At 46.6% G+C, this 14009-nt stretch overlaps 1 protein-coding gene across 7 annotated transcripts in view; it reads right to left on the bottom strand.

Annotated features, from left to right (window-relative positions):
- The window catches only part of LOC140399180 (LIM/homeobox protein LMX-1.2-like), a 225386-nt gene that overhangs the window by 84911 nt on the left and 126466 nt on the right, over nucleotides 1-14009 (bottom strand). For 6 of the 7 annotated variants that reach the window (XM_072488503.1, XM_072488504.1, XM_072488501.1 and 3 more), the window contains one exon: nucleotides 1132-1218. The exons of the other annotated variant lie outside the window; for it this stretch is intronic. In XM_072488503.1, coding sequence (XP_072344604.1) covers nucleotides 1132-1218 — 87 coding nt within the window. The remainder of the gene's footprint in view (nucleotides 1-1131; nucleotides 1219-14009) is intronic. 7 annotated transcript variants of the gene reach the window in all.

The following is a 14009-nucleotide window of genomic DNA, read 5'->3' as shown; positions in this document are numbered from 1 at the left end:
TGATGAGGACCGACATCTTCCAAGGTGATTTTCCCCCAGCCCCTTATCCAGTGATACGGGAAGCAATTGTATCATCTCCACTCTCAGAGATCAGCGAATTCTGTTCTCAAAGAAACAAACTTGGGAACCTACTGGTCTGTATAGCTCAGTTGTGCAGTTTGTTCCAACTGAATCATTAGGGGATGCAATTAAAAACAAGATGACATTTTGCACCACAAAATGGCAGATCGCAAGATCATACAGGAAGTACAGTGGGGGTGGTCTGATCAAATCCCAAAGAGACCAAGGAAACCTGCTGTGTGTTCTGGCTGGCAGATCTAGGGAAATCTGGGAGCAGGTCCGTCTGGAAAGATGCATAAGAGATGACCAGTAACTGGGAGTGGAGTCATCAGCAGGCATCAAGCTACATAACCCAACCCTTTGCACGTCTTGATTGCTGCAATTCAATTTACCCTAGCTTTTCCTTTATCCTTTTCAGTCTGCACGTTGGCATGCGCATTGAGCCTTAGTTCCTTGATTTATTTTATTTCATAAAAAGAGTAAATGTTTAAACAAAAAGCCACAACAGTGGGCCATGTATATCTGTCACAGCCGCCAACTGTATGTGGGCACATTTCTCAAATTGCAGCAACAGGAAAGGATGCCATGTTTTCATCAGTGAGAAGTGGGCTTGGGCGATCATCTGTCCAAAACGTGGTTTTATAAGGCCTGGGAGACGCGAGACCTCTTTTCTGGAGGTTACCTCGCATTTGTCTGATTTTACACCGAGCACAGTTCAACTCCATCCAAAATGCTCTTTAGTATCCCCAAATATTAAAGTACATATTCCATTCACAAAACTTCATGGCTGAACCACTTAATGACAAAGCAGTAATACTGAAACAACATTTTGAAGCTCAATTAAACTAGCTTGCAACGGTAGAAATATTTCTTGGGGGAAAGGGTCATATTCAGTCTTTCATGTGCTCATTCTACACCTCAGGCGATATTCATTTTATAGTCTTATACAAGTTTCAGCAGCCAAACTACAGGTTCACAGTACTGGGAATATTCTGATGTACTTCAACAGCCCCCCGAGGTTCTAACAAAGCAATAAAAAGTAATTTATGTACGAACTGTAATACTGCGCACCAGAAAACAGTAGAGGTGAGGTACATGTTTGAGAATCTGGATTTTTTTTCTTCTATGGTTCTAAGCCATACAAAAGGTCGACTGTTTCTGCAAAAAAAAATTAGCACAATGCAAATAATTAAGATCATTTTCTGCAGCAACACCTGTCCTACCATACCATTATACCTGTTTATGGTAAATATCTTTTCAAAGGAACTGCACAGGAACAAATTCCATCGTATAGATGTGTTTCAAGGATAATGCAACAGGGAAAATACACTACAAGGCTTGCTTCTCGCTCCCACAAGCAAAAGGCACTTATAAATTATCAGCACTGTGGCACTATGTGAGTCATGTTAATATCTCCCAGTATAGAGACAAGGCATTTGTTTTACTATATTATACCTGTTATATGGATTTGATCAGGTTTCAGAACAGAGAAGCAATAATTGCTTGCAATTAACATTTTTAATCCAATTCTATTCATTTATTATTCAAGGGTGTCAAATGAATTTCCCTTCTTTGCTCAATTTGAAAAAATTATATCGAGCGACCAACTTGTTAAATAAATTAAACATATGCTACCTTGAGATAACTTGCTCCTTTATGTCTAAGAGATTTGGGAACTTGCATTAATTTGCAATTAAAATAGGTATTTTTGAACGACTTGTGAGAAAAGATGTTATACTCTCCACATTACCTTTCCTAGGTTATGATTGTAGCTACGTTTCACGTTCGCTGTAAAGTGTTCTGGGATGTCCTGACTTTGTGAATGACGTATGGATATGGAAGCCAATTTTTCTTTTTACATTACATCCATTTTGGACCAGCAATGCAAAACACAAAAAAAGATGGCAGCCCCCAAAGATCTGCTGGACAATGAAATGAAAATCGCTTATTGTCACAAGTAGGCTTCAAATGAAGTTACTGTGAAAAGCCCCTAGTCGCCACATTCCGGCGCCTGTTCGGGGAGGCTGGTACAGGAATTGAACCGTGCTACTGGCCTGCCTTGGTCTGCTTTAAAAGCCAGCGATTTAGCCCAGTGTGCTAAACCAGCGAATCTCAGGCTGAGTGCCAAGGTGAGCTAACCTGGACCTCTGCTATCGACGCCCATCAGAGAGTTTGGGACCAGGAGTAGGCAGCTTTGAAGCCTTCATCAGGTGAATTCTGGTAGCATAATGGCCATGTTACTGAAATACAAAGTCCAAGACGAATGATTCAGGTACATACAAGTTCAAATCCCACCACAATGGTCAGGGAATTAAATTCTGTTAGTTAAATAAATCCACTATAAAAAAGGCTAGTGTGAGGAAAGGTGACCATGAAGCTCATGGCTTGTCATAAAAACCCACCCATTTCACGAACGGGCTTTACCGGAAGGAAATCTGCTGCCCCATCTGGATTTGGCCTGCAAACCTCAAGTTGACATTTACCTGCCCTCTCAGGTGTATTTAAGAAAGCAGTTCACCAACCCCTTCTCAAGGGCAAATGCTAGTTTTTCCAGTGGCCACATACTGTGACTGAGTAAATGAAATAAAAGGGAGAGACTATACTGGAAAATTTGCCACGAGATTAAATTCTCGGTTAACCAGTCTCTGGAATGTTGGAAGAAACGCAGAAGTATGAGATCTACATCGTGATAGTTCAGCAATTGATTTTTAAAAATTGGTTGCTGGAAAATAGAGAGTGTTCCCCCTGACCGTAGATTAGAAAATAAATGCATGTATTCATACTGCAGTTCAAATAATACCTGCACATGACAGCCGAATAAACTATTTACCTTTACTACCCATTTATTTTTTTAATAGTGAAGAGCAAAAATACACAAATATATAAAGGTTAATCAAATTCTGCATATTTTCCTCTTTACCAATTTTTTCTACAGCCTAACTGATGTTACAAAGAGGGTCTACTTACAAATAAAATTATTTTAAAATTAAAACTTTTATCTAGCACCTCCCTCCAAATTTAAATAATGGTACAATCCTTCCTGCTGCTGTTTATGAAATTCCCTTGATACATTTTTTATGTCTGAAGTGACCAACCACAAATAAAAGAGCTTCAGTTGGCATAATCATTTAAGTTTCATTCGTATATACGAAGGTAAAATTCAATGAAGCCCATTTTAGGGAGTCGGGGTCAGAAGTTTCAACCTGCCTGCGCCAATTGTCACCACTGGAATAAACCGACCAGCAATAGGCAAGCTTTGCCACACTTGGCCTTCTGGTGGGGCCGGGATCAGGAGCTGGGGTGATGTAGGGAAGGAATTTCCGAGCTTAGGGCATGGCAGCTGAGGGAAAAACTATCAATAGTGCAGCAATTAAAATCAAGATGCCACAATGAGAAGAGCACAGGTTCCTCTGAGGGTTGTGTGGATGGAGAAGATTACAGAGATAGGGAGGAGCCAGGTAATGAAGGGATTTGGAAACAAGAATGAGGATTTTAAAATCGAAGCATTGCTTAACTGGGAGCTGATATAGGGCAGGATAGGGGAATGGGGACTTGGTGCGATTAAGGATATGGCAGCAGATCTTTGGATGATCTCAAGTTAACGGAGAGTAGAATGAGGGAAGGCAGCCAGGAGTTCATTGAAATGGTCAGGTCTAGAGGTAACAAAGTCATAGAGGCTTCAGCAGGAAATGAGCCAAGAAAGGGGCAAAGTTGGGAGATATCACAGAGGTGGAAATAGGTGGTCTTAGTGATGGAAGCTCACTCCAGCCTGAAATTCAAGTTCAGAACAGTTGGTTCAGTCTGAGAGAGTTGCCAGCGAGCGGAATGGAGTCAGTGGTTAGGGAACCACTTTTCTAGCGGAACCACAGACAATGGTTTTGGTCTTTCCAACATTTATTTGTATGGAATTTCTGTTCATCAAGTATTAAATATAAGGCAGGCAGACTGATAATTTAACAGCAGTGGAGGAGTCAGTTCCAATTTTCATGGGGTACCTACAGCACCACGAGCTGCTCCATGAGTCAACGGTGTCCTGCATTAGTTTAATTCGGCACGATTGAGCTAAATGGGAACAAAGTCACATAGCGAGCGCTTTTAGCCGCATGTTTCCCGGCACTCGCAGCACCAAGAAACACAACGCCATCGAACAGCACTTGGGTTAGATAAGGGGGGCCTGAGTGGGGAACGCCCAGCCAAGGCCGAACATAGCCCCATTTTCGGCACTGAGGAGCTCTGCTCACCAGAACTGCTCAGTGTAGCGAAAACTCGGGATGCTATTTAATCTGGAGCCCATGACGTGACCCCCGGCACAACCCCCCCCCCCCCCCCCCCCCCAGCCCCAATTCACTATGAAGGGTCCCCGGGAACCCCACACTTCCCCTGTGCGGGGCACCCCAGCCCAATTGACACCGAGCAAATAATGCCTGCTTAGCAGTGCCAACTTTGCACCCTGACAGTGCCCATGCCATCTGGCATTGCCACCTGGCAGTGCCAGGCTGACACCCAGGTGACACTACCAGGGTGCCAGTCTGGCACTGCCAGGGTGCCCAGTTGGCACCAGTAATGCAGGATAGCACCCTGCCCAAAGGGCATGCACCTGGAGGCCTCCATCAGCTGGGAGGCTCCCATGAGTGCTGTTCCATCTGGTCCATTTGTGGAGGCCAGTACTGAACAGCACTCGCACGAGGTCTCCAAGGTGAAAGGGATAGATGCCAAGGCCTGGGGTGCCTCAGGAAACTGCATATTGGAGTGAGGCTAGCTGTCTTACCCAATCCCGGGCAGTATTTACATCTCAATGTGTCGCGAGATCGTTTTTGATCGCGCAAAAATTGCAAGCCTCAAAGATCCTGGGAGCAGAGTCACCCGGCTTCTGTCGGCCACGTTACGCCGCGTGGCCGTTCGATCGCACCCATTGTACTGCTGTCTTTAAAGGGGATTAAAATTTAAGGGGGGTGAATGTGCTATTAATTTGCATTTTCTTATTTAAACCCATTGCTAATGTCATCAGTAAGTGCTGTGACATGATTAGTTGTTATTATTACCTGTGTACATTCGTATTTAACTGTCCTGAATTCTAATTCTATTCTGTTACTGTTATTTTGACGTTTAACTAGCTGTCCCCAATTTTGAGTCCATACTGTATTTTAAACTTTGTTATTTTTATATATTAAAGAAGATTAACTTTACCTTTAAGATTAACTGCATTTCGACTGCCTTTTTACAGTCAAGTTACCACAGCGGCTTTTAAAGTTCTCTCTAAATTTGGAGAAAGTGATTTAATTGTTTTTTGATTGTTTATATACAAAAAACTTCCGTCTCCTTAAGACGATTTTCCAAGCAGATTTTCCATTGCAGTAACTTCCGAATAATGAACCGGTGTGTAGGTTGGATTGGGAGAAATTAATTGGTGGAAAGTCCCAGCTTTCTGTCTGAATGGAGGGTCTTTCTACCCATTTAGCAAGATCAAGTCTCTGACTTGCAAACACAAGTGCATCTGGTGAACTTCATCCTGCAAATATGGTGAATTGTGTCAGCTATCAGTGACCCCCTTGGGGGGGGGGGGGGGGGGGGGGGGGTCAATGAGTTGCATAGGCACAGACCACACCCCCCCCCCCCCCCATGAAAATGGCCATTACAGGCGATTCAAATACAATGACAACGTGCATTTAGATGTAATCAAAATGTTTACAAGCGCTTATCAAACAAAAATCGACATCAAGCCACATAAGGAGACATTGGGCAGATGTGAAATGCCTGAGTCAGGAGGTTCTCCAAAGCAGGAAAGAGATCCAAGGATGGAACTCAACAGCTGGAAATGAGGCTCCATGAGCTTCTCGCCATTACTGTCTCGCCGTTGTGACTCGCCAGACTCGCACCTCAGCGACTCGCAGCTAACAAGGGGGAGCTGCTTTTAAATGCTCTCTCACCACTCATTCCCAGTCAGCACACAAGCATGGCAGTGCGCAGACCTGCTCTTCGCTTTGGGGTTGCCGACCTGGGCAGGCTTCTTCACGCTGTGGATGGGAGACGGCATTTCCTGTTGTCCCCAGGGGGGCAGAGGACAGCAGCAGGGTCGTCAATACCATCTGGGAAGCGGTGGCAGCGTCTGTCAGTGCGACAGCATGACCAACATCCAATGACCTCCACCGAGCTGCAAGATTAAGTTACCACCTCCTGGCATCAGTTATGACTGCCACCCCTCAAATCCCAACCCCCCCCCCCCCCCCCCACCCACTCCTCCCACCACCACACAAATCACTGGTCGGCACCTCGCACCCTCCCCACATTCGATCTTCATGCTTCTTCCTCAGCACTCCTTGGCACCCATCAGCACAACCCATTTGTGTCCAATTGTGGTGTCCACACATGCCACCTGCCATATAGCCCCCTGATCCATCAAGCGCGCAGCTCACAAAGCCCTCTCTTTGACCCCCACAGGCGAAGAGAGCCCATAATAAGCGGGAAAGATCGAGCCAGGGTGTGGAGTACCAAAGATCGGAGTCCTCATCACGAGCAATGGGCCCTGGAGATCGCAGAGTGGCCGGAGGAGAAAGCAGTCACCAACAGCAAGGCTGGCATGCGGCAGAGAGGTGAGGGTCCACTGCCCGTTTACCCAGATGAGCTGTCTCAAGTGAGCTACTCATGTAAAAAAAAAATGATACTACCTGCTCACTGACCACACGTCCATTGTCTCGCAGGATCACCATCTGATAGGTGGCACAGGGGGATAGGGGATGACTCCGGATGGCCCGGCCCCAAGGGGCCATCTCAGAGGGGAGCTCGGAGAAGACCATCATCGAGGTGTCACAACCATCACCCCCAACCTTCCACCAGGGCAGAGACACACCTCGGCACAATCTGGTGAATACCACACAGTTGCTGATGCACATCAGGTGGAGGGGGGATCACTCAAGGGAATCAGTACTCGGAGGTCTGCTGGATCCCAAGATTCTGCCAAGCCTCTGGACAAAGCCATGAGATTTTTTTGGGGGGGAGGGGGGTGGTGTCGAAGACAGTCCAGCGAGTGCATTGCCGATTGGAGGAGGTACAAAGGCTATGGGCAGGAGATGATGCTGTCAGTGGGTGGCACTGAGGCCAACACTGTTAGGGCAGCGACCGCAGTGGAAAGCCTGGAGCAAGAGGTCAGTGCCTTGAGTGGTGCTGTCCAAGGCATGGCTCAGTCTGTGATCACCATGGCTGAGGGCCTCCATATCATGTCCTAGTCACTGAGGGACATGTCCCATATACAATTGGACATTGCCAGGGCACTGCAGAGTGTGGCCCAGTCACTGAGGAGCCTTGCTAAGGGAGTCAACACCATGGCGCAGATAACAGGGAAGTGCCAGGACTGGCAGAGCCAGATGATTCAGAGGCCTTGGAGATCACTCCAGCTACCCCTCCATCCCTTGGAGACCCTCAGGGCCCTACAGACCCAGCTAGGGAGTAGGAAACACTGAAGGCCAACCTACGCCGTGTCACCACGGAGACCATGGCAATATCGATTTCTTCTGAATCTCCCCTCCTGACACTGGCGCATCTCAAGGGCAGCAGGCAGAACAGGATGGCATGGCAAAGCCAGACACCGGTAAATTGGCCGGATCCCCTGGCCCCATGCCTTCCAGAGGACGTCCGTCAAGGACACCAAAGGCCACAGGGTGCAAAAACCAGCAGGCTGCCTCCACTTCCGATGTGCATCCTGGGTCACACGTAGATGTAGCAAAAGACCACGAAAGATCAAGTAGAGACAGGATCAATGAGTGGACACTGGTGGGGAAAGGAAATAGGGGAACTGGGGTGGGGGGAGGAAGGGGTGAGCTGACTAACAAAGCTTCATCTTATGAGAAGTGGGTGAGGATGAGGGCCTCCCTGGTCCTCTGGGCATGTTGGACCCTTGCCGCCATCCTCCAGTTCCTCCTGTATTTCCTCCCCGGGCTCGTCCACCATCAGCTCCTGGTTCGGCTCCTCCTCCTCAGATGAGGCATGTCCCTCATCCTTCTCCAGCATGTCGCCCCGCTGCTGTGCCAGGTTGTGGAGGGCACGGCAGACCCCTACAAAGCAGGATCCCTCTGGGCAGTGCACTGCAGTGCACCACCAGAGCGGTCCAGCCATCAGAACTGCATTTTGAGCAGTCCAATGCACCGCTCAATGACAGCACAGGTGGTAAATGGGCCTCCTTATTTATTTATTAAAAAAATAAATTTAGAGTACCCAATTAAATTTTTCCAATTAAGGGGCAATTTAGCGTGTTCAATCCACCTACCTTGCACATCGTTTGGGTTGTGGGGGCGAAACCCACGCAAACACGGGGAGAATGTGCAAACTCCACACAGATAGTGACCAGAGCCAGGATAGAACCTGACCTCGGCTGCGTGAGACTGCAGTGCTCCCACTGCGCCACCCTGTTGCCCTGGGCCTCCTTATATTAGGTCCTGGCCTCGGCCTCCGCACTGGTGTCATCAGCCAGGCCCCAACCCGTCATCCTGGGGTGGTCCTCGAAGACGCTGGGGATCTCTAGGTGTTCCAGGATGTTGCTGTCATGTACGCTCCCTGGAAAACATGCGCACACGGGCATGATTTGAAGGTGGTAGTCAGACACGAGTTGAACATTCAGGGAGTGGAACTCCTTCCTGTTACTGATACCCCGGTGCGCCCAAGATCTGGGGCATCCCGGCAATGGTGGAGAATCCTGCAGCCCGGGCATCTTGGTAGGCCTGCTCCAGCTCAAACTTGATATAGTCTGCTGCCCGTGCATACAGGGCTTCCATGACCAGACAGATGCACTTGTGAGCTGTGACTTGTGATATCCCGCTCGAGCCCTGGAATGAACTGGCTGCATAAAAGTTCAGGGCTGCGATGATATTCATGGGCACCGGGAGCGAGTGTCCTCATCCTCCGCGGGGTGCCAAGTCCACGAGGACGTGGCAGAGATGCCTCACAGTCGTTTTGCTGAGACGGAATCTCCTGTGGCACATGTTCCACCCAATGCTTTTCTGTCTTCCCAGTATTTAATTGGAGGAAACAATAACGGATGTTGGGCAAGCCGGCCGTCAGTTTAGAGATGGTGAAGGTGCGATTGTTAATTGAAAATTAAAGATATTAATTTCATAGGTAAGCTTGATTATATTCCTGTGAATGTAATTATGTTACAAATTGTATTTTCAATAATACACCCTCAGCAATAGAGGCCCAATATTGGGATTTTGAGCAATTTGATCAGACACTTTCAATTTTTTTCCTTACGTACGTATACTGCTGACCACCCGTGCCGGATTCTAGGATTTTCTTTAACTTCAGAATTGGCGGTTTTCATTACTACTTTCTGATGGACATGTTCTCCATCTGAGATTATTTCACTGTTTCATTGATAGCAAATTTGAACTAATCAAGGGCACATATCTGTGAAAATCCCCCAGTTGCCACACTCCGGCACCTGTCCGAGTACACTGAGGGAGAATTCAGAATGTCCAATTCACCTAACAAGCACATCTTTTGGGACTTGTGGGAGGAAACCGGAGGAAACCGGAGCACCCGGAGGAAACCCACGCAGACACGGGGAGAACGTGCAGCTTCCGCTCAGTCTGTGACCCAAGCAGGAATCGAAGCTGGGACCCTGGTGCTGTGAGGCAACAGAGCTAACCACTGTGCTACCATAGTATGATGTATAACATTGATAACACCATGGCATTACTCATTGTGAGTCGCATATCCAAGTAAAGAATTTACAGAGATTTGTGACAGAACACCAAAGAAATTGTGATTTTCTCCTAAGGCTTCTTGGAAACAAAATATTTTCCTTCCCCTCTGCAAGTAGACAAATAAATAAAATGCCGGAGTTTCATAAATATATCTCCACATATTATAGGGAAGCAAAATCTTTTGATGATCATCTATTTGCATTGTTGTAAAATTTAGATTAAATTTATGTTCTATATATGTTAGTCATTTTGTCTCACTGTAACTGTAATAGATTACAAAAGCAAGGAAGTAGTGTTGGAATTGTATAGAACTTTGGTGAGGTCACAGCTGGAGTACTGTGTGCAGTTCTGGTCGCCACATTATAGGAAGGATGTGACTGCACTGGAGGGGATGCAGGGGCGATACGGCAGGATGTTGCCTTGGATGGAACATTTAAGTTATGAAGAGAAGTTGGATAGGCTTGGGTTGTCTTTGCTCGAGCAGAGAAGACTAATAGGCGACATTATCGAGGTGTACAAGATTATGAGGAGCATGGACAGGGTGGATAGGGAACAGCTGTTCCCCTTCATTGAAGTGTCAGTTACGAGGGGGACACAAGTTCAAGGTGACAGGCAGGAGGTTCAGTGGGGGATTTGAGGAAAAACTTTTTTACCCAGAGGGTGGTGATGGTCTGGAACGCACTGTCTGGGAGGGTGGTAGAGGTGGGTTGCCTCACATCCTTTAAAAAGTATCTGGGTGAGCACTTGGCACATCTTAACATTCAAGGCTATTGGCCAAGTGTTGGCAAATGGAATTAGGATTGCCAGATCAGTTGCCTTTCATGCAGCAGTGCAGACTTGATGGGCCGAAGGGCCTTTTCTGCTCTGTACTTTTCTGTGATTCTGTAACTCCTGATGCCATTCCAAAAGCTTTTTGCAAGATACACATTTGCATTTTGCTTCTTCCTGTTATAAACAAATGGATACAAGCATTTATAAGATATTACAGCATGCAAATATTAAACAAATTTCAAATGGAAAGTTTAATTTTCATACATGCAACATGTAAACAACTTAAATGTTTCTTTAAGAAAAATTGCATCGGAAAACATTGGAGTCCATGATTTATCACACTTGAATATTTTATAGAGAAGAAATTTTCTGTTCCTAAAAATATTCCTTTGCTCTTGCCACTACTTCTCAATTACTGATTTATTTCTTACTCTTTTTCAATTACTGGATATTGGGGGAAGGGCAAGGCTTACAAACAGAAAGTTCTGTAGGACATGCTCCATAGCTGCTGTTGTGCCCAATGTAATATCACCCCTGCTCATACCATTTCAGCTCATCTACTGCTGAAGCCCTCACGCATAACCTCGTTAATTGTAGACTTCACTATTCTAATACCCTCTTGGCTGGTCCCCCACATTTTATGCTCCATAAACTTGAGGCCTTCCAAAACTCTGCTACAATTTCCTTAACTCATATAAGTCCCATTCTCTTTTCACCCCTGGGCGCTGACCCACCCCGGTCAGGCAATGCTTTGATTTTAAAATTTTCAGCCTAGTTTTCAAACCCCTTCATGGCATCATCCCTCCCCATTGCTGTACTCTCTCCCAAACACACAACCCTCCAAGATATCTGCGCTCTTCTAACTCTGGCCTCTTGAGCACCCCCGATTTTAAATGCCTCACCACTGGTGACCATGAGTGGAGTTGTCCAGGCCAGATGTTCTGGAATACCCTCCCTATATCCCTCTGCATTGCTTTCCTCCATTTAATTTTGGGTCATTTGACCCATGATCTCTTACTTAGGGTCAGTGTGAAATTTGGGTTTTATAATGCTCCTGTGAAGTGTACTGGGACTTTTTATCATGTTAAAGGAGATTTAGAAATGTAAGTGGTGCAGGAGCCTGCAAAATCTGGAAGTTCAGTCTTCATTACAGACCTTTATGGGAACTGTTTTTTGGGGCAATTTTAACATAGACAATTTGTGGTTTGTTTAATAATTTTCTTCGACAGCATGCAATTTTCATAGTTTATGTCACAGATTTTATTTCTACTGAAGTGTTGAGCTTAGTGAAGATTACAAGATGGCAGCTAATAGGATTTTCAAACATCAATGGCCGCAATTTAACAAAAAAAAATAAGAGTCCCGTTGTAGGCAGGTTTAGCAGGATGTTTCCAGGGGCTTGCCACACCGGGAATGACCCTGCTGTCAATTGGGACTCTATTACTTTTGCAGACCTTGGAGGGGAAATCATAGGATCATAGAGAATCATAGAATTTACAGTGTAGGAGGCCATTCGGCCCATCGACCCTTGGAAAGAGCACCCAACCCAAGCCCACACCTCCACCCTATCCCCGTAACCCAGTAACCCCACCCAAACTTTTTGGACAAAAAGGGCAATTTAGCATGGTCAATCCACTTAACCTGCTCATCTTTGGACTGTGGGAAGAAACCGGAGAACCTGGAGGAAACCCACACAGACACGGGGAGAACGTGCAGACTCCGCACAGATAGTGACCCAAGCCGAGAGTAGAACCAGGGACCCTGGAGCAGTGAAGCAACAGTGCTAACCACTGTGCTATTGTGCCACTGGGAAGACGACGCCAAGGCTACAGTTACCTTTGTTTCCTCCACTGAGGACCCCCAATCTCTCAAGCCCAACGCGGCCCCCGAGCTCCCCCAACCTTTCTGTTGGGGGATCCTCGAGCCCCACGCACCCTACCTCATAAGGGCAGAGGACACTCGGGCCCGATCCCCAGCAGGGGCAAAAGGCCACCTTGGCACTGTCACCCTGGTACCTTGGAAGTGCCCCTGCCAGCCTGGCAGTGCCAGCTGGGCACCCTAGCAGTGCTGAGGCTGGGGTCTCCTCAGCGAGGCCATTCGATACCAGGAGCTGGTTTACTCTCACAGAGACATATTTAAGTGTGCCTACGGCGGCACAATGGTTAGCACTGCTGCCTCACAGCGCTGAGGACCTGGGTTCAATCCCAGCCCCGGGTCACTGCCCGCATGGAGTTTGCATATTCTCCCGTGTCTGCATGGGTCTCACTTCCACAACCCAAAGATGGATTGCCCACGCTAAATTGCCCCTTAATTGGAAAATCATCTAAATGCAAAAGGAAATCATCTAAATTCTGAAGGGCAGAAAATTGCAGGCTTACCAGGAAAGAGAGGAGTGAGACTAGTTGGATAGCTCTTTCAATGGCCAGCATGGACACAGTGGCCAAGTGGCCTCCTGTATATGTTATATCATTCTATGATTCTACCTGAGTGGCAGAGTGCTTAGAAACATTTCACACGGGGACCAAATAAAACTGTCTTGTGTCCCCCAGTCCCAGAAACTCCAAACTAACTTACAAAATGAGACTTGCTAATTCTTGTGCTTTCGTCACACTTTCTCACGACTGCACCAATTTTAGCCCAAGTGCAATGAAACGCCAGGGCAGATTTTTGTTTCTTGTCTCCTGAGCAGTATTGTGATAGGGCAAAACATTGCCCTTGATTTAGCCTGAAATCAATATCAGGAGAGTTTTCTGAAGGGAAATCCCCTCCTCTAGGCGTTGGAAGAGGAATACCTACCTCCTGCAAATATGAAAGTATCAGTGTACAGTAACATTATATCCATTAGCCCGAGCTTGTTACAGTTTGAAATCTGTCAATACACCACCCACTGTGATTTTGTTCAAACAAGTGTGGGCATGGATTTTGTGCTGTACAAAGGGGTGGATGAAAGTTTCTGAAGTATATCATTCTTCGCTCTCGGTCTCATGATCAAACTGTGCCACATCATTGGTCTGAAATGCAAACCCGTGAAGATTAACCCCAAGGCTCCGTTTCTATTTCTTCACCAGTTGTCCTTTTGGGATTTGGGTCTTGTGTGTGAAGTTGTCCAATAGACAACAAGCGGGGACAGCTCCATGCTCCGGAATTCGATTCACTGGGAGTTAATGTGGGGCCAACTAAGAGCAAAATGCATTTAGAAACCTATGTCACCTTGCAAGGTCATCCTTCTCTTAGGTGGAAAGAAAGAGTTGGAATGGAAGACAGATATAATGGGCTGGATTTTCCCGTTCCCTGGCCACGTGTTTCTCAGTACTGGCAGCGGGATTCTATCTTCCCACCGCTTGTCATTAGGATTTACCATTGAAACCCATGGGTGGGGGTGCACTACTGGCGGGAAAACAGTCGCAATGGTCAGGGAATTCCGGACAATATTGAACTGCCTCGCCTGCCACATGTTAAATTAAGCACCTTTACTACAGCAAA

The sequence above is a fragment of the Scyliorhinus torazame genome, chromosome 22 (genome assembly GCF_047496885.1).
Source record: "Scyliorhinus torazame isolate Kashiwa2021f chromosome 22, sScyTor2.1, whole genome shotgun sequence".
Lineage (NCBI taxonomy): Eukaryota > Metazoa > Chordata > Chondrichthyes > Carcharhiniformes > Scyliorhinidae > Scyliorhinus > Scyliorhinus torazame.
Note: the sequence above shows the minus strand (reverse complement) of the source record. Positions and strands in the feature narration are given on the sequence as shown.